At 41.5% G+C, this 25,666-nt stretch overlaps 1 protein-coding gene across 3 annotated transcripts in view; it reads left to right on the top strand.

The window, feature by feature from the left end:
- The window catches only part of RASSF3 (Ras association domain family member 3), a 54,046-nt gene extending 30,756 nt beyond the window's left edge, over positions 1–23,290 (top strand). For all 3 annotated transcript variants that reach the window (XM_057425573.1, XM_057425575.1, XM_057425576.1), the window contains exons 2-5: positions 17,195–17,302; positions 18,609–18,876; positions 19,957–20,072; positions 20,420–23,290. In XM_057425573.1, coding sequence (XP_057281556.1) covers positions 17,195–17,302; positions 18,609–18,876; positions 19,957–20,072; positions 20,420–20,569 — 642 coding nt within the window. In that variant the 3' untranslated portion in view covers positions 20,570–23,290. The remainder of the gene's footprint in view (positions 1–17,194; positions 17,303–18,608; positions 18,877–19,956; positions 20,073–20,419) is intronic.
- The last annotated feature ends 2,376 nt before the right edge of the window (positions 23,291–25,666 follow it).

Here is a 25,666-nt window from a genome sequence, read left to right as displayed (position 1 = left end):
GCAGTTTTGGCTGGAGTTTCAAGAGGGGAAAAATGTTGTCTTGATATGTCATATCATGAACCTTGGCTTGGGCTTTTCAGCATTTGCTGAAGTTGTGATCAACTAAAAATGGCTGTTGTTGTCTGACAGTTTCAGTCAATGCATGCTTTTGAGGTACCGGTTTGTGTTCATTTTAAGTAACCTGTTTGCAAATAGTTGTTGCAGATTTGACACTTGGATGTGTGCTGTATTTGTCTCCTGAGAGCATTTTTAATACCTTTCCATGGCCTTATTTCCAATTAAATGTACTTAAATCCATTGCTTAATGGTTGTGTTCAAGTTCATGGTAAAGCTTACGGCCTATACTTGGTCAACACTTCACTTCCAAGGCATGGAATGAAGGAATCCTAGATTATACCTCATCTTAAAGCTACATGGCAAAATCTGAACTGGCTGTCATTTGTAGTTTGAGTGTAGGACTGAAAAATCCTGACTTCTCCCATTATGCAGCTGCAGAGACAGTAAACCAGAAGTCTCTTGAGGGGCCAGGTGTCCCTTGGCAGTGTTTTGATGGCTCTTGTTTCTCATAAGCAAGCTTGATGTTGGGAGTTCCTCAGTCTGTCTGGGTGTGGGGAGAATTCTGTTCTGTAATTCATAAGTTTAAATGAGGATCGCTGTGCTCTTTTGGCTCCTCTTATGTTAATTCTTATTTTTTAATCTTACTATACTGGGTTTGTTCAGTGCTTTTTCTACTCCAGAGCCTTCAGCAACATGTGGTCACTTTAACAGCTTGGATCCAGGCAGCAAATATCAGTGGGGTTTTTGGACACAGACAGAACATTTTGCAAACAGCTGTCGTGGTGGAAGGCAGCAATATAGCCCTCTCGGTGTGGGAGTACTCCTGAGCTGAAGCAGTCAGATCTGGAAGATCTTGTAATGTTAGAAAAGTTAATGTGAAAATCTAGTATCCTAATTTCAGCATTCCTAATAATGTCCTGTTGAAGAGATATATGGCACTTACTGTAAACTGAAACACAAGAGTGCTGAGGTTATGGGTGCAGAGATAATGTTTCCTTGTCAAGTGTAATGTTTAGAAAAGGTTTGCAAAGCCTACTGTTTGCAGCTGATTTGCAAAATACTCCCAGGAATCTCCAGTTGCATTGGCAAATTACTCTCTTAGCCAGAGGCAGTTTGCAAAGAGGTCCCAGGGGGGTAGGAGCACAGGTTGTGAGCAGTCCTAATACACAGAAGCATGTTTGGTGCCCCCAGTTAGGGGACAAGATGCTGTAAGTGGCTGGTGCTGCATTGCCTGCCGGCAGGGAACCTCTTTCCACCCAGCAGCTGCTGGTGTATCTCCAGTTACAGCAGTCAGTTGCTCATCTCCTATCATGTATTACTAACATATAAAAATATATATCTCTGTGGTGAAAATTGTTCTCTTACCTGTTCTATTGGTAACATCTGAACTAGTGAAAATAAAAGCATGGCTCCATGGCAGCATCACACCTGCCTCTTTACATGCATGTGAGTTCCCTTCAAAGCATTTTGCAATCCAGTTGGGAGCAGGTGTCCCACTTGGGCAGGAAGAGCAAATAGTGGTGGCTGATGGACTCCAGGGATGTGCTGAGCAGGAAAGGAGCACAGCTCCATAACTGGCATTTGGGAGGGTTAATTTTATTGGGAAGTATGAATGTGTTTTGCCCAGCTTTTTCCTTTGTGGATTGAGGCACAGAGCTGTGACTCCAGTGGCAGGAGGGGACCGTGGCACACAGTCTGCACAGTGCCTGCCCCTCCATTGAGTGCTGAGGGTGTCTTTGGGAGGGCATGTCCCAGAGCACGCTCCTTGGTTGTCCTGCTATGGGCTGTACAACCTGTATGCCGTGTGCCTGTGTGATAAAGTGGCTGGAAGCAGGTGTGCTTCATTTCTAGTATAATTATGTGGCCATGTAAAACTGCTTAGGAATACAAAGAGGGGAGAGCATGTGCTCCTTATATTACCAGTAACATCAAGATGTTGCTGGTTTTGATCAGTGCCTTTCCTTAGGATAGGACTAAGCTTCTAGAAATGTGGTATTTCCTAGTCTGGTTAAGCCTGTAAGATGTTTGGGGCTCTTGTTAATTTTCCAATAATGTAAATGAGTAAGATGTATTAGATTGAGAAATTACAAAGAGAATGCAGCTTATTGAAGCAAAACTGGGAGGTGTGGTGGCATCTCAAGCTGTACACCCCACAGCATTATCTTTTCTTAGGATCACTTGCATCCTTTGTAGTTTGCTTGTTTAGACTGCTTTTCTGAAATGCTGATTTTATAATACTACAGCCAGCTGTGGCTGGTTTCTTCCTTCTTTGCATCATATGAACCATTTGATTAAAAGCATGTAGTAAGCTCCCTTTAAGTCCCCATGTTTCCACACTTTGATGTTGCCACATTATTTTTCCTTTCTATAAAACTCTTTGCTCTGTGTGTGCATACATGGGCATAGGTGTGTGTCACCTTGGTATGCTTATAGAGCCTATGTAACTATACTGATTTTTCATTACGATTTACTAACTAATTAATGAATGACTGCATGAATAACTCATTTTATTAGGGCTTACTAATGAATGGTCTTAATCAAGGACAAAACTCTGCCATCTTGAGAGAACTTTCTTAGGCTCAGGCATGCCTTGTAGTTTATGTGCAAAGGTGACATGGTTTACTATGCTACTGTAACTTTTGGCATTCATAATACAAGTCAGTGAAATGGAAAGAATTTGGATGCTAAATGGATTCCTTTTAAAAAATAGAAAACTGAATACTTTTTCTGCCCTGTGTTCCTCTCCCCCTTCCCTGCACCATGCAACTAGCCATTAGGTAAGTCTTTTACATGAACCTGTGATGTTTGCTGATCTGGAGTTTTTATAGTCAGGTTACACAAAGGAACTACTGATAGAAAGTCAGTTGAATTTCAGTGTTCTGAATAAATTGCCAGTGCAGGTTTGGAACATAAGAAAAAAATGCTTTTTAATTCATTGTATGTTTGGTTGAGGTGTAAAGCTGAGGTCCTTTCATGCACAGCGAGTCTGCAGTTAGAGAGGCCTTGTTAGTGGACCCTTTGTTATATGTGTTCAAGTGGAAGAGTGGATGTGAACTGACTGTTCCATTTACAGAATCACAGAATGGTTGGCATTGGAAGGTTGGAGATCATCTAGTCCAAGCCCTCTGCTAAAGCAGATTCACCTAGAGCAAACTGCACAGGACCCACTTCCAGACTCCACAGCCTCTCTGGGCAGCCTATTCCACTGTTGCCACCCTCAAAGGAGTTTTTCCTCATATTCCAGTGGAACTTCCTGTGTTTCAGTTTGTGCATGTTGCCCCTTATCCTGTCACTAGGCATCACTGTAAAGAGTCTGACCCTATCCTCTTGACACCATCACTTAAGATATTTGTATGCATTTGATAAGATCCTCCCTAAGTCATCTCTTTTCCATGCTAAAGAAGCTGAGCTTTCTTAGCCTTTCCTTATAAGAGAGATGCTCTAGATCCCTAATCATCTTTGTAGCCCTCCAGTGAATCCTATTCAGTAGTTCCTTGTCTTTCTTGAACCAGGGAGCCTAGAATTGGACAAAGAATAGTCCAGACATGAGCAGAGTAGAGGGGTAGGATGACCTCCCTTGACCTTCTGGCCACACTGTTCCTGATGCACACGAGGACTTCCAGGTCCTCTTCCGCAGAGATGTTTTCCAGCAGGTCGACCCCTAACCTGCACAGATACTCGATGTTATTCCTCCCTAGGTACTGGACCCTACACTTGCCTTTGAATTTCATTAGGTTGTTCACCCAACTCACCAGCCAGTCCAAGTCTCACTGAATGGCAGCACAACCTTCTGGTGTATAAGCCACTCTTCCCAGCTTTGTACCGTCAGCAAACTTGGTGAGAGTGCGCTCTGTGCCTTCATCCAGCTCATTGATGAGTAAGTTGAGCAAGACTGGACCCAGAGCTGTCCCTGGGGTAACACTGTTACTTACAGGCCTCTGAGGTTGGTAAGCTTTCATGGTAAGATAAGTAAATGTTACAATTCAGTAACTTTAGAAGTCTAAGTTTGTAGGTGTAGGTAAATGCTGTTTCAGTTGGGTGATTTTTGTTTTTTCGTTTTCCATTTTGATCCCCTGTCAGAAGGAGTTGATAGCAGGTTGTTTGCTTTATTTTGCCCTCTGAAAATGTGAATTAAACATCAAGATTCTTCGTATTTTCTGTTAAAGTTCAGGAGTCATTAACAAAAGTATTTAAGGGACTCTTATTAAAAGGCAATTATTTTGTGGTTTTGCTTTGCAGAATTTGATGGTTGAGGAAACTTTGATTCTGTTGTTTTCACCTCCTCCCATACTTGTTCATAAGGTGACCTGGTCTTTTTAATGTGTCCTGTCTTCTGAGAGTGTTTTTTCAGAGGGTGTGGTGGGCACTAATTTTCCCTGTTCTCTTTAACAAGAGTGGGGGTATTTAATGAAAAATTCTAGTGGGCTCTCTTCTCCTTCCACCTGAAATGCGTATCAGCTCTAACAGATCTCATACCTTCATGAGCTTCATAATTATATTTCCTGAAGCCGACGTTGGGCATAAGGAAAGGTGGAGTAGCAGCAGCGTTTCCTTGTGCCTGTAACATCCTGCCTGTAAAAGTAGGGAAATAGCTGTTTGGAAAGAAAAAGGAATGACTTTTAAACTTTGTTGTAAAATCAACACGTTCTCCCATTTGCTGCTTAAGAACAAAGCATGTAATCTTTTCCCCCCTTCTCTGGTTTCCTGATGGCCACTCTCCAGCATGGCAAAATAACTTGTATTTGGAGTCGGGCCATAATATTGGGTTGTAAGCAAGCAAGCCCCGTTCTCCAGTGCAGCCTAATTGCTGTTCTCCTGACCTTTCCTCAGAAGAAAAGTTGGTTAATGAATATCCCACTGGAAAAGCTGGATAAACAATGTTCTAAAGTCTTCCGTTCACACCTCCCTTGAAAGCCTACCCGTTATGACCTCCTACTTCATTCTCCTCTCTACTGCATCCCACCGGCATTGATCTAAATAGCACCGGTATCACCCCACTCGTATTGATATCGTTAAAAAACATGATGTCTGATTGCAACAATTGCCATGTAATTCTGAAGTGACTCCTTACTACAGAGTTGTCTGCCATGAGAAGGAAACTGTGAGTTGATCAGGAGGGAGCAGCATGCTTATGTCATCCCTGGAGATGTTAGTGGTGTAAACTGTGCGGTTATACACGGTACCAGGCTAGCACAGTGTTCGGGTAAGCTGAGACCTGTGTGGTGAAGTGTTTAGTGCGTTGTAGTTCTCTTATGCTGCAGAGTTGTTTAATGGTTGTTTATATAAGCCGTGGCCTTACTTTTTTAACCTGTACACAAATAAAACAAGCCCCCAATTTCCTCTGCTAGTTCTTATATTTTCAATTTGTTTATCCTGTACTTTTTCAGTTGCAAAAAGAAAAAATTCTGTGTTCATCCTAATTAATAAAGGAGCTTCCTGGGTTTGTAGAAGGTGTTTGTAGCCTAGTGGTGTGTCTCTTACTAGATGAGGACTTTGACAGCCGACGCTGGTTTCTGAGGCAGCAGTAGCATCTAGCAGAGAATAAGGCATACAGCTAAAAGCAGTAATCTCTTAAATTGTCCCAGCATGGATATCTACATCTTGAGGCATCTGGATTAATTTGTGAGAAATAAATGTGTGTGTTCTGGAAAACAAATTCATACAGAAACTAGGCAGCAAGTGTATTTTTGCAAAAAGGGTTGAGTGAGATAAATTGGTGGCAGTTTCAATTTTTGTAATGGTAGTAGCATATTTTCACTTTCTTTTTAGAGAACATATGAGCTCTGAAGAAATTTGTCCTTTTGTCTGTCCCACACTGCTCACAGCTGAAGTGCTTGGTAGCTTCTTTAAATGTATGCATGAATAATAAAAACAGGGTGTAGAAATCCAGGGGATTTAAAACCTCTCAGAAGGCAAGTTGTCATTACCATGCTGATGACTTTATTAAAGGCATGATATTGCTGAATCAGTTGGTGAGGTTCCTCACAATGCAGAGATCTGAAGGTTGAGTACCACCATACCAAGGTTGAGCTTGAGGTCACTAGGATGTGTATAAGCTGGATCCAAGACCCGTTCAAACCTGTTGTCTCTTTATTTGCCTTCTTACTGGCACAACAAGAAGTCTGAGCTCTGAAGCTTTAGTAAGTTCAAACTGCAACTCCAGTAAAACTGAACAAAGGTGTAAAAGAAAGAAGTAAAAAAAAAATCCTGTTTGCTGCAGCCTTGAGATAGTTCATTAAAGGGTTCTGGCATTTATTTTTCAGCATTTGACCTCTTAAGGCTGGGGACACAAGAGAGAAGTAAAATCTTATCATTACGGTCAGTGAAAGTTTACGCTGTGGTGTCCCTGCCCATGGCCAGGGGGGTTGGAACTAGATGATCTTGAGGTTCTTTCCAACCCTGACTATTCTGTGATTCTATGGTGGTGGTGCTGAGATGGTCACTCAGTTTGGTCCCTCTCCTTTTTTCTTTCCTGAAATGATGAACTGAATTTTTGCCAGATTGGATCTGGCAGTAGTAGGCAAAGGTGATGGCTGTAGTTTGCTGCTTCAGAAATGTGTTTGGGATACCACCCTACTTTTTAATAAAACATGCTAATGTAAAGACTGTACAGTAGGGTGCAGTCATTAGTGTGTTGCCTGTTAATGAAATGTGGCAAGTGACAGAAACTTTCTGGAGTGTAAAAGAAGAATGAAATCCTTCATGCAGGCTAGACTGCAGGGGTTCCTCCTTTTGCCTGCACTGTGTGAAACATCTAATTCAAATACCTCAATGCCCTTGGAGGCAGGTGCCTTTTATAATATTTCTGTAGGAGTTGTGTAAAATGTTAATTACACAAAGTGCAGTGAGAGAGGCTGTGTTGGGGTAGAAATACTTCGTACAAGTTTATTTCATGAAAACCTAGCTTGCCCTGTTGAAGGAGACCTGCATTCACTGCAAACTTCATTAGGCTTTACATAGCTGTTGCCATTTGATGTGCGTGTATGTAAAGCAGCAGTGACAGAAGTTGCCTGTAAATGCTTATGGCAGTTTTATTGTGATCATATTCAACATGTTAAGATGATACTTCAGATTCTTTGGCTTAGAGGATGTGTACTTTTTATTAAAGATACCAATGACTACTTACAACTTTTACCCCTGTAAGGTTATTGTTATGGGCTTTTGAGGTCTTAAAAATGCCGATTTTATTTGAAAAATAGATGGTTGTACTTCAGGGTTTTTAATAATTTTAATTTTTTTTTTTTATAATTTTGTGGGGTTTTGAATGCATCTGTGGTAAAGGAGGGTGCTTTTCCTTCAGAAAAGTTTCAAATACAAGATCAGTGGCAGGTTGACCAAGAGAGAGACAGTAGCAGTAACTTTTTGAGTTTTTTAGGGAACTGTATCTTCCTCAAACAAGGAACTTCTCCCCATAAGCAGTATTTGCTTAAAGAAGACCGTGCATCTTTTTGAGCAACACTGTTTTCATTGCAGTGTTCATGATAAGGGAGGAACTGTCAGGAATGTGCTATACCTGAAGAGCCCAGTGCATTATGTGGTGTTTCCTAGATGAGAACTGTTACTGTGCAATTTTTAAGAAGTCTGTTTTTTCCCTTTTTCTTTCAAGTAAAACAAATCCAAACAAAAATGACTTGGTTAGTGGGACCATGACGATTTGTGTCCAACACCAGCCCCGAAGCTGGGCCTGGTTAGGAAGTTGTTTGTTGCCTTTTCTCGATTCAGGCAGGCTTTGTCAGAAGGATTAAAAACCAATTTGGTGACACAATCTCTGAACTACCCAACCAAACAGGGAAAGGGAATGTTGCTCTTTAGATAAAATGGTGTTTGACGCACAGGGTGAAAGCTGGCACATCAGCCAACTTCTGCTGGGACAAGGCCCATGACTCAGCTTGCCTCAGACTTGGGAAGTGCTGGCAGTAACCACGAGGAGAAGGCTGCACACTTTGTCCTGCCACGACGCTGGCTCTTCCTGCACTGTGCTTCCCAAGGAAAGGCTGGTTGATTCCCAGTGCCACTTTTAATGTAAAATGCAGATAGCTGCGTTTGAAGACCTGGGGGGTTGTCGCTGCAGACATCCTCTTCCTGCCTCTTGTTAGGTGGAGAACACTGGAGTCTTGCATTGCAGGGTCACATGCAAATGCTGTGGTGGAATGACCCGTGGTCCTAATATTACTTAATTGTCTGATTGCTGTGTAATAGCTCAGGTTCCAGACCAAACTTAACTGTCTTTTCAAGATACCCTATGGAAACCTAATTAGTTTATCTTGTGTAAGCTTGTTTCCTAACTGTCTGCTAAAAGCTGCAGGTCACAAAGAGGCTGGTAATCCATTTTACTTCATTAAACCCCTTAACTAATTAAACAGCCAGCAGTCAAAACTCACGTGCTTTCTGGAGGGGAGACCTGAAGGAGTTTTTTGACTATTTGTGATGTTTCATACATCTAATTTTACTGAAATTTGCAAAATTGAAATAGCTGTGAAATGTTACTTCAACCATGTAATGTATTGTTTCAATAATATGCCGGGGGGGGGGGGGAGAAGCACAAATCTGCATAAAACCTGCTGTGTCTTTGGGGACAGAATCTAAAGCCAAGCCTCTGATACTATTCTTGATACAGTTGGTTCTCACTTTAAACAGATGACTGGCTTTTTAAAACTGTGTTGTGTGCCAGTAGTTTAAAGTACAGCCATATAGGGTATGACAGGGTTTGTAACTAAGGGTTTTCAGAGGTGATGTCATGATAAACTTGAGCACTGCTTCTTAAGCACTGTTTATGTCACCAAGAAACAGATTCCTTTTTCTAGCCTTCCTTTCACAGCACCTGAATAATAACTATGTTTATGTTGCCTCTGTTTGAAGGAAAATAATATGTTAAAAGGAATAAGGGGAAGTTAGAGTTCTTGTTTAGTTTCTCTGCTGCTTAAAAATATTCATCATACAAACAGCTGAGTGTTTACATCAGAGAGGTCAGACAGGAGCCATAATGCTATGCTTTGCTTTACCCTTTGTCATTTAGTGCTTTTGATAGTGTGCCAAGTGGTGTGTTGGTATTTGGAAAAAACTGCAAATAGTTTGAAAGTAACAAGTATTTACTTACTAACTGGAATGCCTGTACCTTGTAAAATCCTGCTACAGTTATAAGCTGCGGTAATTTCACAGGGATTTCTTTAAGCACATATGGAAGTGCCCTGGAAGAGAGACCCTGTTGCTTCATGGGCATCTTAGGTAAAGAGTTTTCATAGACTTGCAGTATACAAACAGATAAGCAAAGAGCATCTAAGCTTTGCACCTTTGTGGGGTCTGCACCCAGCTCCGATCACCACTTCTGTAGAAGGGCTTACTGCAGTTGCCCCTTGCTAAAATAATTGAGAGGATGGAGCAGCTGTCTTGGGAAAGACTAAGGAGCCCAGGGCTCCTCACTGTGGAGAATTAAAATGGGGTGTGATTATGGTTGTCAAACTCACAAAGGTGATGCACAGGCTGAATGTGAAACTCAGGCTTGCTAGGTCCTGCCATATTAGGATTAAGGGATACTCAGTGTATCTAGCAGAGCTCATCTTCTGTCTTAATGGGAGATCAGCTTAAAGCAAGTGGCACTTCTTCACACTGCAGACATGAATTTCTGGGACTTGCTGCTTCAGGAGGTGCAGAGACAGGCAGTATGGGCAGGTTCTAATGGGTTTATGTGCCTGCATAGACGCCAGGTCCATAAATGGACACTGAACACTTGGAAGGGAGGTGCCCTCTGAATTCCTGCTACAACACTTGTGGATGCCAGCAGAGAGGCTGCAGAAAAGGCTCATGTGCTTGCTCGAAATAGCTTTTATTTTTGCTGCTGTTGGAGGCAGAACGCAAGGGTGGATGCATCATACACCTGACCTGGGAAGGCACCGCTCCTCTTGCTGCCTCGGAAGGGCATGGTGCAGGCTGTTCCTCAAGCAAGTTAGGCTTACTCTGACTGTCAGGGTAATTACTTAACTCAGGTCAGCCAAACCCATTTAGAAAAATAGAATCCTTTTCTAAAGGAGAGCCTACTTCTTTGCCCTGTGTGCCACTGACAGGGGTGGGAACTGCATCATGCAGGGTGCACAAAGGGAATTCTACCTACATCCATCCTATCAGAAAAATTCCTCTGACCCAGAGAGCAACCTCACCCCAGTCAGGAGCACACAGAAATTTCAAGGTACAGCTCTGTAAGATGACAAAATGCCTGAATGCCAATACTTCTCCAGGCACCCTGCCCTCATTTAGTCTTCTCCATACCCTTCTGGTGTCTCAGACTGACTGTGGGTGGATGTGGCCACTAGCTCTACCTAGTGATTGTCAGGCTTTCAAATAAAGGAAGATCACATCTGGGTGTAGGCTTGCCTTGGGGTGAAAGGAGAAGCTGCTGGCAAGGCTGCTGTGCTCCCAGGAGAGTTAGGATGAGGGAGAAGCAAGATGTTTGTTTTGAAACAATTTAATTGCAGGGTTTCAATTTCTTTCTTTCCTGCAGGAGTGCTGGCAGGCTGTAGGAAATAGTGTTCTTGCTTGTAGAAGTAGCAACAACTGACATCAGAAGTCTCTCTATTTTCCTTCCGGTGTTCTCTGCTGGGCTTTTTTGTTGTATGCTAGCACTGTTAGTTAAATCCTTTCTTTAATGCAAGCATGATAAGTAGGATGCATTAGTTGCAATTATTTTAACCAAACCTGTTTAATGTAGATTAGGCTGCATTTCTCATTTGTCAGAGACTCAGTGCTTTACTTCAGGAATTATTCCTGGCCACAATTTAGTAAGATCACAGTAAGATCAGGACATCTTGATTCATCTGACTGAATCAAGGTTCACTCTGTGAGATTAATATGAAATATGAGGGCAGGGAATAGAGACAGACATAGCTTAAAATTTTGCTTGAGCTCCCACAGGTCTTTGGTTCTTTTCTTGTTTTCATATTTCTTATGAACATATTTTAATATATTCCTGGGGTAGGCTAACATTTCATCCATTATATTTTCCTTTGTCTGTGAAGCCAAAATGTTAAGAGGAGCTTGGTTTCCCACTCCTTAAGAGATGCTAATTTCTAGATTGAACAGGAGATTGGATAGAAGAGAGAGACTTTCTGTTACCCTTCATAGAGGCCTTTCCCCACTTAGGGAACCCATGCATCTGTCTCAGAGCAAGGATCCTGGCTTCAGAGTTTTGTGTTTTTATTTTCTTTATAGAACCTCTTCTCAGCCTCATCCCATGGCAGCTTGCTAGCTGTTGAGTTTAGCACTTTTCGTACTGCATGCAGGGCTAGGGTTTGGCAGTAACTATAAGCCTTGCAGTTTATTGAAGTCCCTGATGTGATGAGATTCTTTCTGGGCACCACAACTTGATTTGCAGTTAATTGTAATCTGTGCAGTTTTAATTGTCTTCCTTGAGGATTCCTGCTGAGCTAGTCTGTGGGGGGCTTTATACTGAACATAAATGTTACAAAGAGAGTGCTGTTTCTGTAAACATCTGCAATACAATAAATGAGATGTGCATGGAGGTGATAAAGAAAAAACATTTTCTACCCTTTTTGTTGAGGGGAAGCTCAACTGTGAAGAGGCATTGCATCATGAGCTCTAATGAAATACCAGCTATTCCCCTTGGGAAAATGAAAGCACTTGCCTCATTTCCCTCTCAGTGGCAGCTGTTGCTTAGGAATTTCATTTGAGACTGCTTTGGTTGACCTGAGGAATGGCTTTGATGCAAATGGCCACCAATTGTGTGTGCTGTAAGTGTGGGAAGGACAGCATCATTTTCGTAGAAGTTAATAGCTCAGAGCAGAAGCAGTGTTTTGGACCAAGATACATCATCTGTATGAATTCTCATGTATTCAGCTGTCTCCTTGAGATTAGTTTTTGTATTTCACATCTGTGCTGGGCTGAAGAAGTTGAAGATAACATGAGAAGCAGGGAGTGGAAGGAGACCAGGAGCTGTGATGAGCTCTGATGAACATGCTTAATTGGGGTGGGAAGAGGAAGGGCTGTTGACATGGCAGCCATTTCTGAGAGTGTCATTTGGCTGAGTGATGGAGGAGTCAAACTCAAGTTTGATTGGTTTTGGTGAAAATAACATTGAAATGTTTGTGCATTGTTTTATGGAGAAAATTCCTTTTTTGAACACTAGCACCCAGGAGTGCCACTGTTAAGCTCAGCAACATCTAAGTCATGGCTGACAGAAGACACAGCGTGAACTGCTCTGCTGACTTCATTCTGCTGCTGTGACATATGCAAGGATCTGTGGTTAGGAAACTCATCACCAGGCCTACTTTTGCAGAAAGGCGGTTTCACAATTCCCAGCATATGAATTTTGTGAGGCATGCATGCTGGGCGTTCTGTAGGGAGCTGGAGATGAATCGGCTGCCTCTGAATCGAATAGAGATGACTTAGCTGGCTGGAGCATGCCACCCTTCACGCCTAGCAGTGCTCTCTCCCCAGAGCTCTGCCGGGGGTTGCAGAGCACAACTGGGGGGCACAGGAAAGCCACAGTGGAAAAAGCAGCTTTTGACCTTTGGCTGAGTGAGCCACTAGGTGACACGAAGTGCTTCCTCTCTCACTAGGCCAGGCAGAGCAGTCACCAGAACCAATGGTAGATGTACATGGCTGTAACATCCAAGTCTCACCTCTCAAATGCCCTTGCTCCTTTGTTTAGAGCAACTGAGGGCAATTGCTTTCCCCATAGTCCCACCCTGAGCAGGTCTGGCTTCAGCCACTTGGTGGCCATTTCAAGAGCAACAGGTTAGAAGCATATTGTGGAGATAATTACTCTGCTGTTATACTGGATGACTCAAGGCCTTCTACAGGTTTAGCTGTAGAAAAATTTACCTGCTGAGATAACAAAGTGGAATTTGACCTGCTCAACCTAAGCAGGGTTAGCAGAGGTCTTTTGTTTTTAGTGGGTTCTGGTACAAGGTAACAAGTACAGAAGGAAGTAAGAGAGCTGTGGGAAATGAGTTTGCCAAGTTTTTCTCCATCCACCTAAGCAGGCTGGTCAAAGAAGGCTTACTTATTGTAACTTAAAATGTGGCTAGGCAGAGGTGTATGGCAAAAGTTATGTGCCACTGTATACTGAGAGCAATTCAGCTTCAGGAAAGTTGGGGGAAAAAAGTATGCCATCAGCTTCTCTTTGCATGTTGCTTTAGTATAATTAGAAAAATTAAAATACATAGGTGCCTCAAGTATGTGTGTGCTACTTAATGATACTCACTGAGAGCAGCTGACCCCGTGAATCACAGTGGGCTGAGGCTCTCTTGTTCATAATAAACTCGGGAAGGTATTCCTTTGTTGGCTTTCTCCTGACAGCAGTCATGTGAGATTTACCGTCTCTGCAGTCTGTGTGACAGCAGTGTGATTTTCTATAGGCACTGGTGTCTAGCTGGCGAGGAGTTTTTGTTTGCTTGGTTGAAGTAATGTGTGTGTGCAGTTTGAGTGTTTAGGGCTTTTGTTTGGGAGCAGGAGGGTATCTCCAGATCAGTTCGTTAAGATCTCAGGGTTAGTTTTTCAGCAGCACAGTCGTTTTTCCTTTCCTGTGACAGATCTTCCATTGTTCACTGTCTGTGGCCTTCCTGGTCAAGGATGGTGGACTGGAGTGAAAATGATGATTGAAGTACACAAAGATTCTGTCTTTTCTTCAGTCCATTTCTTGAATGGAATTGGGTGTGTTCTTCAATGTTTTAATCCTTCAGTCCTTTTTTGTATTCCGTTCATAGTCTTGCATAATCTACATGCTGTTAAACTTAGTTGAGACAGATATTTGGTTGTTTAAAAAATGAACTATAGCTGCATTTGTTGGCAGTATGCTACAGAAGTCTATCTTGGCTTTTGTGTAAACAGGGCTCTATGTTTTCTATGTGCTTAATTAAACTGTGACAAAATTGCCCAGCCTCTAGAGCCAGTGCAAGAAGGTGGAAATTCCAGTGGTACGTTCACATAGGGAATCATGTCTAACTCAGTTGAGGGAATGACAGGTCCCCTGGTGATGCCCAGTGACCTACAGCTCTGTACCAGAGCCACCCCTGAGAAGACTGGCATTACTCTGAACACTGGTTGTTTCCCTGTCCCCTTCATCACTGGCCTGGTGGAGCTGCTACCAGGCTTATTGCCAACTTGTGTAGCCACCCCTTTCTCTCTCACTGTTGCCATCAGTTCCAGCACCCTTAAGCCTGCTCTTGCATGAACATTTGGCTCTATCAAGAGCCTTGTTAGCATTTGGCACTGTATTCTGCAACACATTACAGATCTGAATCCAGGGCATCACCAAAGAGTGAGTCTTATCAGAAATTAGCTTGCTTAGGTGCTGTGCGTGGGTTTTGCTTGTCATGCCTGGTTCCATGACAGTCCACAGGACTAGACTGATCTCATGGGTTGTGTCTGTTCTAACCTGACCAAGTTTCTATCACTTTGCTAGAAAAATATATTTTCTTCAGAGAACAGTAATGTGTATGAAAACTCTCCTATATGAAAACAGGAGAAAGTTATTTGCTCTTTGCCCTCTCACATGCATGCTCCCCACTCTCCTCCCCCCCCCCCCCCTCAGTTAAAGGCAATGAGTTCTTTCTGTCATCTACAGTTATTAAAAGTCCTTTTTGCAAAATAAAACCTCTTATGGTTCACAGAAGTTAATGTGAACTGCGTGGGTGTTCAGTTCTTTTGTTTTTTACCAAATGTTGAGGTTTGAATATAGAAAAGGTGGCAAGTGTTTTCTTCTTTTCTGGTTAGTGTTTTATCTTGATGATAATGAATGTTGTGGGTGAGTTAAGTAATCATAGTGACAGTAGGCTCCATGCCTAACATGTTAATCCTTTCTATTGCTGCACCGCTAATTATGTGGAGCCTCTGTGGAACAATTACTATTTGGACTAAGAATGCTCATATCCAAAGTATGAACGATGAGAGGTTCGTGCTTGAACAATCAGCAATGGAATTACGATAAATATTAAAACTGTGTCCATCATTGGAAGTTCAGTATCAGCAGTGTTAGTAGATTGGAGAGGTATGAGCTCCACAACATGCTTGTCTCTTGGAGAGCTGAGTCTTGGCTGGTATCCATGTGAAGGGGCTTGTCTGCAGCTACACAGACAAGGAACATATCAAGTTAAAGCTTGGATTCTTGAAATCAGTCATGTAGATGGCAAATGTTCTGTCAGACCTTGGTGGCCAGAGGCCTGCAGACTGTCCCATATCCCTTCAGTACCCACTGCTGAGATTGTCTTGGCCACCTCCCACAACATTATTTGAAGTCATCAGTTAGACTGACTACCATCTGACTGGCGTTAGAGTGCCCATGTTTCCAGACTCTGACTATGGGTCATTGGTTCTGGTATTTTAAGCATGAAAACAGCAATAACATGTACTTAAATTTCAGAGGAAAAAGAAATAAACCTATCTAGATTTTTTTTTCTTTTTTCTATGTCTGCTTTGTTTTATAACTACTCATTTGCCCCTGAACAGAACACCACAAAGCTGTAAGAGCCTCTGTGGAGACAGAGTGAGCGGTTTAAAGGAAGCTGTATCTGTCATTATTATGATATTTTGGGGGAGAAGAAAAAAAAAATCCAGAAGGACAAGAATACTCAGTTTCTCTAGTGAGAATAGACTTGAATTCTGAAAACATTTAGTAATTGAGTATTTTGTAATAGACTAGGTGGAGTCTGGCAGCTGTGCAAGATGTTACACTATCTTAGAGTTGTGCTTGAGGAACTAATGGGAGGGTTGTTATTTTACTGGTGTTCCTTCTTGCCTCAGTTTCCTCATCTGTGAAATAAAGGTATGTTCTCTGTGTTACACAGGAAATCAGTATCTGAGCCTAGATCAGAATTCCACATTTCTGGCTTCCAGTTCTCAGTTCAGACCACACCCTTCTTTTTATAGTTATGGGGAAAAATGTCTGCTCCAGTGTGTCATTTAGTGAAATATCATATAGGAAAAGCAAGACTAAAAGCTAAGCCCAAGAGAGCTAAAACTAGCTGGTTTTAAATTAGGAGACAGAAAAAGTTCTGTGGATTGTTTCTGGCAAATGGAAACTTGCAGTTCCACACCAGGTGTGCTCATCTTTGGGGTTGTTTCTGGCAAACTTAAGCGCCTGCAAAGTGTTTCCTGAGTGGTGTTCAAAAGACTGTGACACAAGACTGGCCACTGAAGTCAGGGAAGTCCATTCTTAGGATAAGCTCCGCCGGGATGTGCTTGTGAGGACAGGTTGGAAAAACTGTTTCTTGACAGTTTGTCCATACAGTGAATCTATATTCCAGTGTTCAGATGTGTACCAAAAGCTTCAAGCTTCTTCAAAGCTTCTCCATTTCAGAGTGAAGTCTTAAATCATTAAAGCTGAGAGCTGAAACTCTTTCATACTATATATGGCATTTATACTAGCGATAGAAACCAGGGTGTATTTATAACACTAGTTTGCTGCAGGAATACGGATTGGGAACAAATGTTTGTTTGGATAAAATCCAACCCCAGGGATGGGTTTTACTGCTGCATGTAAGATCTGTAGCAACCTCATAAAAGCAGCAGTTGAAAAATTGAATAGGGCCTTCCCTGTGGAAACCCCACAAATTTCATGTAACAAAATACAGCTAGAGGGTTACTCGTGATGGTTCAAGTAGTAGTTGGTGACCCTGTGCATATAACCTGCTGTCTGTCATGTTGGAATGAAGGGATGCTCTTATGTTGTTGGCATGTGTGGGGGTTGTTGGTGTTTCTTGTTAGTAGGTGCTGCTGTTTTGTTATATATTCTTCATTTGTTTAGGAATACCCATTTGTACCCTAAGTAGTATTTCCTGAAAATTGCAGCTGTATTCCTAACAAAATTGCATAGCATTGACAGGGGCAAATCAAGCCATGAATTAGATGTTTTATATACTGTTGATAAACATTTGGATGAAAACAGTTGGCAAAAAAGGGGCACAAGTGCCTTTGTGTGTGTTGATTTTACCATCTCCATTCAGTCCAAGTGTTCTTTCTGTTTGATTTGCCTAACATGTTAATCCTTTCTATTGCTGCACTGCTAATTACTGTATGTGGAGCCTCTGTGGAACAATTACTATTTGGACTAAGAATGCTCATATCCAAAGTATGAACTGGGTTTTATTTTTTTTCCTAAAACTGCTATCTCTGTTGTCTTTTGAAGGATGTTCAGAAGGAGAGAGAACCTCATGCTTATCTCAGTAAAGAAGAAGTTAAAGAGAAGATACAAAGCTACAATTCATCTGTCACTGATAAATTAAAGATGACCTTGGTAAGTTTTGAATAGGATTCCTGTAATTTTTAATAGGAGCAATTTAATTGGTAGTGAATCATTTTATTCTCGGCATCTTACACATGAAACTCTGGTTTAATGCCTTTGTAAAAGGCTCTTTCTTAGATCTGGTAATTAAATACCACATCTGGAATGTTTCTATCCATGTGGCTCTTTTACATGGATTGAAACAAACTGTAGTAGAAACAAATGTATATACCACTTGAAAGATGTTTAAGATAAACTTGGAGGGACACTAAGATGTAAATTTGTCAGATGAAAATCTTCCACTGGTAAACGTGAAGATATATTTGTCTTGTTTGTGTAGATAAATTTTTGTCAGGTATCTCTCTGATGAAGATGCTCAACCAATGAGAAAAGTTAACAAATTTAAGCATTTATTCTAGGAGACTTAATTGTCAGAGTAGCTGTATGGGTTTTCAGCTTGAGGAGACTTCCTTACCCTCTCCCCTAGAACACAGACAGCACACAGTGGAATCTGTACAGTCTTCTTATTGCTGAGGACTGTGGACTAGTTCTAAGGGTCAGTGCAGACCATGCTAATAAAACATCTCTGCCCAGCAAGCTGCTCTTGAGTCATTGCCTTGTCCAGATTTTCTCATACACTATATCCTCCTCTGGGTGTATAGTATATGGAAATGTTGAAATTCCATTGTATTGTAAGCCATATAAGCGTGACTATGTACTAGAAAGATTTTTATTACTTGTTTTGTATGGAGGTCAGGACTTAACTGTGTCTAAAACCAGACTGCCTAAAGTTTTCTAGCTCAGTAAATTTTGATCAGTTTTATTTTGTCTTTCAGAAGCAACTGGAATAAAGAATTTGAAATGTTCATTAGATTGGGATATATTATGGTTCTTTGTTAATTCCAATGCAATTTGAGCATCAAAATGCCTTAGACTAATCTGACAAGCACAGCTGAAATGTGGGAAATAATTTCTGTATTTCTGTATAAAATCTGTTGTTAAAGATGCATGACAGTGGTCTTTTTCACTTCATAGTTCTCTTCTAATGTGAGAACACCACTTGTTTGTAGTACATTTTGCTTGATGAGATCCTAATACTCTTGGAACCCAGTAGTTATTATTAAGGAAAAAAAATATTCAGCAGATATACCAGAAAGAATGAATGTCTGAACTATTGAAACGATACCTTTCCTACAAGATGTCATGTGTTACAGTGGCATTTGTGTTTGCTATAACCATTTTAATCTGTCTACTCCACTAATAGGCTGCAATTAGTCATTACTAATTTTAACAGTTCAGTACTTTCCTCCTGTTGCAGAATGCAAATGGGATTTACACTGGCTTCATCAAAGTTCAGATGGAACTATGCAGACCAATCACTGTGCAGTCTTCCCACAGCCAGGGCAGATGTCCTCACAGCAATAATGAAACTGCTTTTTACTTGCCGGAGGGCTGCGTGAATACCCTTCACATCAGTAGCACCAACACTGTTCGTGAAGTTATCGAGGCCTTGCTCAAAAAGTTTTTTGTGGCTGACAACCCTGCAAAGTTTGCACTTTATAAACGCTGCCACAAGGAAGACCAAGGTATAAGTTAAGCTTGTGGCATTTTGGTTGTGAAGGGGTTTGGGGAGGGAGTGCTGCCACAGGAATACTTGAAATAAGCAGGGTGGAAGAACTTGGATAAATGGGGGTGACAGTCTTGCTCGCTCTTGTCTTTTTCCTTATGAAAGGTAGCAAGTGTAAGAGAGTAAATGATCTGGGGATGTTTCAGGGTAATTCACAAAGGACAAAGTATCCTACTAAGCCATCCACAGAGATCTCCTGTGCTTTGCAGTCGATTAGATTTTATTTGATATGCCCCGTTATCAGGCTCTCAGTTTGAGCTGGCTTGATATACTGCAGCTTTGTGAGACCAAATTCCAGGACAGGTTTTTAACAATTAGAGAAACCTTGATGTCTGGGATACCTGAAGTCCTTGCACTGGCAGACAGCTCTTGAGGTGGTGAGCATCAGGGGCATGCATGTCCATTGTGTTTGTGTGTGTCAATTGGCACATATGGCTTTCCCAGCGTACTGCCTGCTGTTAGTTTCTTGCATATTGTGTTTGGAAATAGCAGAAGATACAAGAGGTATTTTTAGTGAAAAGCACATTTTGCCAACCTTGTGTTCATGCATGTAGAATCCACCTTCTTCCATGGACATTGAGGGCAGTTCTGGGAGTTCAGATGGTTCTGGCTGTCAGTGACACCAACTGTGTCAGGCAGGCAGAGTTGTCTTTTAGATTTTGTATAAGAGATTTTTAAGTAGAAAAGGTATCAGATACCACAGCTCTGATGTTTTAAATGCTTAGATCAACTGGTCTGTGTTGTGGTTTTTTTTTCTTGTGCTTTTCCCCTGCACTCATTCAGATGGTGAACTGTGTTGACTAGAGGCCATTTCATTCTTATGTGAATGTAGTGTTGCCATCAGTCACCTGCTCAGCTCCTCCCTAAAACTCATTTCCTCAAAACCAGTATGTAGACTTATATGTAGACAGTATAAAGAATGTGTAAATTTTATGGCTACACATGCATATCTCTGAGATTTTCTAGCATTAATCATTCAAAGTGTTTGAAACACCATAAATGAAGATGATAATTAAATTGTGATTTTCTTCTCCTGCAGTTTATACATGCAAGCTGTCAGACCGGGAGCATCCCCTCTACCTGCGTTTGGTGGCAGGCCCCAAAACAGAAATGCTTAGTTTTGTTTTACGTGAGCATGAAACTGGAGAAGTCATGGTATGTTAACACTCCTGCTGTTTCTGTGTGTTTGTTTAACATCATGGATGAGTGGCCTGCTTCTTGATCTGTGCTGACAAGAAGGTCCATTTTTTTAGAAGCAGAATTTTTTGTTTTTTCTTGTTAGAGTTACTTTGTGGTTAGACTGTTACTTGCAGAACAAAACACAGTTTAAGACAGAAAAATGTTTTCTGATCCCTAAGGTTTGGGAGGAGGGTGCCCGATACTGGTCCAGTTTGAAATTGTTTTGAGTGTCTGTGATTTTGTATAAAAATGTTGTATATATAAACTATTTGTATATTTTCTGTTCAGTTCACCCATCCTTTCCCCTGTTTCTCTTTTTCCAGTGGGAAGCTTTTACTATTCCTGAACTGCAAAACTTCTTGCGTATACTGGACAAAGAGGAAAATGAACAACTGCAAATCTTAAAGAAGCGTTACGCAGCTTACAGGGACAAACTTGAAGAAGCCCTTGGTGGGGTGTGGAAACCTGGTTAAAAGGGGGCCAAAAGACACTCAGGAAAAATGCGCGCTACCAAATGTCAATATAGCATGCCAAACCCAACCTATAAAGAGCAGCAGAGAGTAGTTTTCTTTGTTGGGAAGACTGTTTTGTGGTGCCAGGGTACCTGAATTTTGCTATAGACTTAGTTCCATAAGCCAGGTCACTTAGCATCTTGCACCCACAAGTAAGGGATTCTGCATGTTTGTACATCAGTTTGCAACCCTTTGTGTGCCTAGAGAGTTTTCCAAGTTATCTTGGCGCAAGCTGTGAAACTGTAATCAATTTTCTAGGATGCTATGAAATAAGATTTAATTTTTTTTTTGTTTCTTCTTTGCTTTAATAGTAGCTTTACAAGTAAGGATGTGCAAATTGATGGGTTAAAATAAAACTGAATTAAACTGGGCAAGAATTAGTTGGAGCACTATCTTTTGAGATGAAATTGATTTGCACTACCTTTCTGTTCTCAAATAGTTACTGTATAATTTGCGAGAGAACTGTTATAGATGGATGGCATATGAGATCTTGTGGTTTGTTCTGTGAAATTTGTGGAAGGCTTTAAAATGGTCTTTCTGGAGAAGGTAAAGAGAAAGTTGAAAAGAAGGTAAGAGTTGAAAGAGTAGAGCTAACAGCTGGTAGAGGAGGACTGGTTTTAAATGGAAATAGTATTTACACAGAGGAAAGTTAAAATAGTAATTCTACAAGATTAAAGTTTTAGGATGTTATAATATTGTGAATAAGTTTTATGGTTTTTTTTTTAAACTGCATAAATCCACACTGGAAAAGAAATAAAGATAATAGAAATAATGGGAAGGAATGAGAGGCAAAAGCGAAATAAGAATGGAAATGGAGCTGCACATACAAGTCATTATTGGAGAAGGTGGTTCCATAAGTTCATAGTATGGATTTGAAAAGTGCAGCAAAGCTAAAAAGCTGCTTGCTTGAATTCTGAAAAGTGGTCAATATCTCAGCTCTGAAAAATACCCATCTAGCAAGTTTTTGGACATAAGCTATAACTACAGATGCATTTGGTCTTTACTGTAAGTCAGATATTTCCTCTGGCTCAGCGAGCCATTTTTAGGCTGGATAATTTTGCATTGTCATATCTGAAAGACAAAAATAGCTTCCTCTGCTTCTTTGTTAAAGGCTCAGTCAGGCAAAGAAAGTAGAATTTCTCGTTCAGGTTTCCCAGCTTAGCAGAAAATTGACATTGGTTGTGTTGGTGACTGTGCTCTGTAACTTGCTTTTAGTAATTCAGAAGGGTTTTTTTCCTTATGGTTTTTAAATTCTTAATTGAAAAAGTGATTACCAAATTCTGCAGACTGCTGATTTACTTGATTTTAAAGTAGGAAAGATGTAGCAAGAAATCTTTTTACTTTACTGTAAATATAATTGTTGTTCTTTCAGAGTTATTTATCTAAAAAAGAATCTTTTTCAAAAGAAACCAAAGAAGTGGGTGTGCAATAGAAGCATGAGGCAGATTTGAGTAACTGATACTTTAGACATTATCATGGCAGAGAGGAAATGAGTTATATGGGGGTGGGGGGAGGTGCTAATGATTTAAGAGCAGCAGAAGGTGGTGGGATTTTTTTTCCCTCCACCCTTAGGGTGTTCGTTTTAAATTCCCAAGGAATTGTTAAAACTCTGGTGACATCTAATGGATACTGTGTGAAACTCCAAGATGCTTCTGTTCTTCCCCTTAGTTTGATGTTATTGTGCCTTTGTTTCCTTTCCTTAGTGAGACTTCGTTAAACTCTTCACAGGTGTTTTTTGGTAAAAAGAATTTTCAAGCTTAATGAGACAATCATAAATGTTTTAAAGTGTTAAGATAAATTAAGAGTAGGACTAACTATGAAGTATATATAAGGCATATCTTGTTTGTTTTTTAATTTCACATGTAACATTGTAGTGCATGTGTGAGTTAGTAACATTATCCTCAAGTGAGACACTTTATAATGGTTCAGGGAATGCTTTTATGTCTTGTTACAATGTTTTTCTATGAAGGCAGCAGCATGTTGGTGGGTCTTCTGTTAACATCTGCTTAATTTATGTTATCTGCCCATAACTGTGTAATCATTAGATACTCGCTGTCAACATCGAACCATTTGTTGCTCATATTTAAACACTGTTTGAGTTTAAAAGTGGAATATAAAAATATGTGAATTTTGGTTTTACTTGAACTGAACTAGCAGTCTCTTTAAGTAGGCGCATCTGCATTTACTTTAGCCAAAAACCTCAGTGTTGTATGCACTATGAGTCTTGATTTGGGGCGAAGGGGTGGGGGTGGGGGACCAAAATAAACTTTCATTTTATCTTAGTCCACAGTTCATGATTGTGAGATGTCATGTGGGGGGGTATTATTTTTTAATTATTATTACGCAATGGCAATTACAACAGCTTTAATTTAAAAGAAGTGGTCAAGCCTAGTCAGTTTTTCTCTTTAATCTTAGTATTAAATTGAGCCGTCAAAGCTTTTGTTGCAAACAGTTTTTATTTCATTATATGATGGTACCAGAATGATTAAGTGATGGGGTGGGGGAGAATGCAGGGGAAACATTAAAATGTATGTCTTTAAAAACAACATGTTAAACTATTTATAATTTTGACAAGCTTAGTTTTATTTTTGTAGGGAAATTTTTATTCCCCTTAAAGTTATTACTGAAATGGTAAAAAAAAAAAAAGTGATGGTTCCATTATTAAAGTTGAAGTTGGCAATACTTAGTTGTGATGTGTGATATTATTATTATCATCATCATCATCATAGAACAGAATCATAGAATAGTAAGGGTTGGAAAGAACCTTAAGACCATCTAGTTCCACCCCCCTGCCATGGGCAGGGACACCTCACACTAAACCATGTCACCCAAGGCCTCGTCCAACCTGGCCTTGAACACTGCCAGGGATGGAGCATTCACAACCTCCTTGGGCAACCCATTCCAGTGCCTCGCCACCCTAACAGGAAAGAATTTCCCCCTTATATCCAATCTAAACTTCCCCTATTTAAGTTTTAACCTGTTACCCCTTGTCCTGTCAGTACAGTAATCATATTTGTATTATTATAATAATAATTATTCTATATATTATTATTTTCCCTTACCTGAAGGTTGTGTTATGATCACTTTGATGCTGAATGAACCTTCCTTGAAGCAATAACTCATGTGGAGAGATGCAGCTTGCTGTCAGCATGAATTTCTGGAGAAGGCTCTGGGGAGACCTACCAGCTTTCCAGTACCTAAAGGGGACCTATAAGGAAGATGGGGAGACACATTTTAGCAGGGGCTGTTGTGGTAGGATGAGGGGTAATGGTTTTAAACTGAAAGAGGGGAGATTCAGGCTGAATGTGAGGAAAGAAGTGCTATTATATAATGAGGGTGTTGAAACACTGGAGCAGGTTTCCCAGAGAAGGTGGTGGATACCCATCCTGGAGGTGGTTCTGAGCAACCTGATATAGTTAAAGATGTAGGGGCTTGCACTAGACGACCTTTGAAGGTCCCTTCCGACCAATTCTATGAGGCAAAACCCCAATCAAAGAAACAAAAAAAAATACTTTGAAATTTACACACATAACTTTGAAACTGAACCTCTCCTTCCGCACGTTTACCTCATGATCGGCCCCGCCGGAGGAGGAGCCGCGCGTACCTCACGTTTCCCGCCCATGGAGGTGCTGCCTCCTCCTTGAGGAGGACGGCGGGTGTCCCCCTCCGAGACGGGGCTGCCGCCGCCCCGCCATGTAAGCGCGGTGTGAGGGAGGAGGGCGGCCGTGTGTCCTCCCGCCCCGCGGCGGTGCCGGAGCAGCGGCCTGCCCGGGCGGACGGCGGTGGGGCATGCGGGGAGAGCCGCGGGGCCGCCATGTTTTGCTTCTCGAAGCCGGCGGGCACGACCCGAGCGGGGCTTTCCTCATCTTCCCTCAGGGGGAACGCAGCCGCGCCTCGCAATGGGCGCTGTCCCACCGAGGCTGAATAGGAAAGCCGCGGCGAATGCTTTCCTCCTGTTAACGGGAACTTGCAGAAACAGGAGGGAAGACGGGTGCTGGGCTGGGGGCGATACCCGCGTCCTCCCTCCCCGGAAAACTCCTTTTGCAACTTCTTATCTTTAAAGGATTTTTAGTGGTTTTCTCCAGGAGCACGTATGTTTAATTTTCTGGTCATTATTTTGTGGTTCTTAAAAACGGTTTAATCCTAATTGAATAAGTAGAAAGGAGCTACTTTGCTTTCCTTTCTCTGTTGCTCCTCCCTGGGCACTGCAGCCCTGCAGCAGAGGGGATGATCGTGGATTGACCCGTTCTTGAGAGCTGATTCATATGAGACCTCATAGCTTCATGTGTGCAAGACCACACTATGTCTTATGTCTGTGCTTGGTAAACCTGTTAATAGCAAATGCTCCAATTCCAACTACCAGCCAGGGTAAAAAAGGTTGGTAAGAGGTCTTTGAAGTACTAGAATAATCGAGGTAACTGGGCTTGTGCCTCTGCCTTCAAGCAGTTACGTAGTATTAAAAATACAACTTGGCGAAAGAAATCTTGTGGCTTTTGGCTGGTTTAGGAGCTGGATCACCGCTCCGGAGACCAGAGGAGCTGCAGCGCGGAGGCAGGAGAACAGCAGTGCTCCCTGCAGAGCATCCGGGCACACCTCTCCATGGCAGGGATCACCAGGTTGTTGCTTGTCTTCTTCAGTCTTGACTTTTAGCATTGCATTGTTTAAGTTCTGAAAAAAAAAAGTAATTAAATAAAATTGAGTCTTCTTACTGCCCTCCTCCTGCATGCTCGTAACAACTGTGTTCTTTCCCTTGCAGGTTCCCAGCATGGGGGTTTCTGGCTGCAGTCCTTGCAGCTTTTGCTAGCGTTTACTTTTTACCATCTCCCATTGATCCAGATCCCTTCATGTAGGTTGCCCTGCTTAATTTTAAATTTCAGTGCTTGTGTTTGTTGGGAAATACCCGTGCTTTCAAAACTTCTCCAATGCTTTTCATCCTACAGGGATGTATAAAGCATGGCTTTTAAGTTCATGTGGAGGAGAAACTGTTTCTCTCATAAGCCTGGAAAATTGAAACAATTTTTCAAAACAAGTGGATTTCCAGCAAAACAACACTGACTA

Source organism: Pezoporus wallicus, unplaced genomic scaffold (genome assembly GCF_028554395.1).
Source record: "Pezoporus wallicus isolate ANWC-B61680 ecotype Strahan unplaced genomic scaffold, APGP_CSIRO_Pwel_v1 contig_4722, whole genome shotgun sequence".
Taxonomy (NCBI): domain Eukaryota; kingdom Metazoa; phylum Chordata; class Aves; order Psittaciformes; family Psittacidae; genus Pezoporus; species Pezoporus wallicus.
The sequence above is the reverse complement of the archived record's forward strand: the minus strand, read 5'-3'. Positions and strand labels throughout refer to the sequence as shown.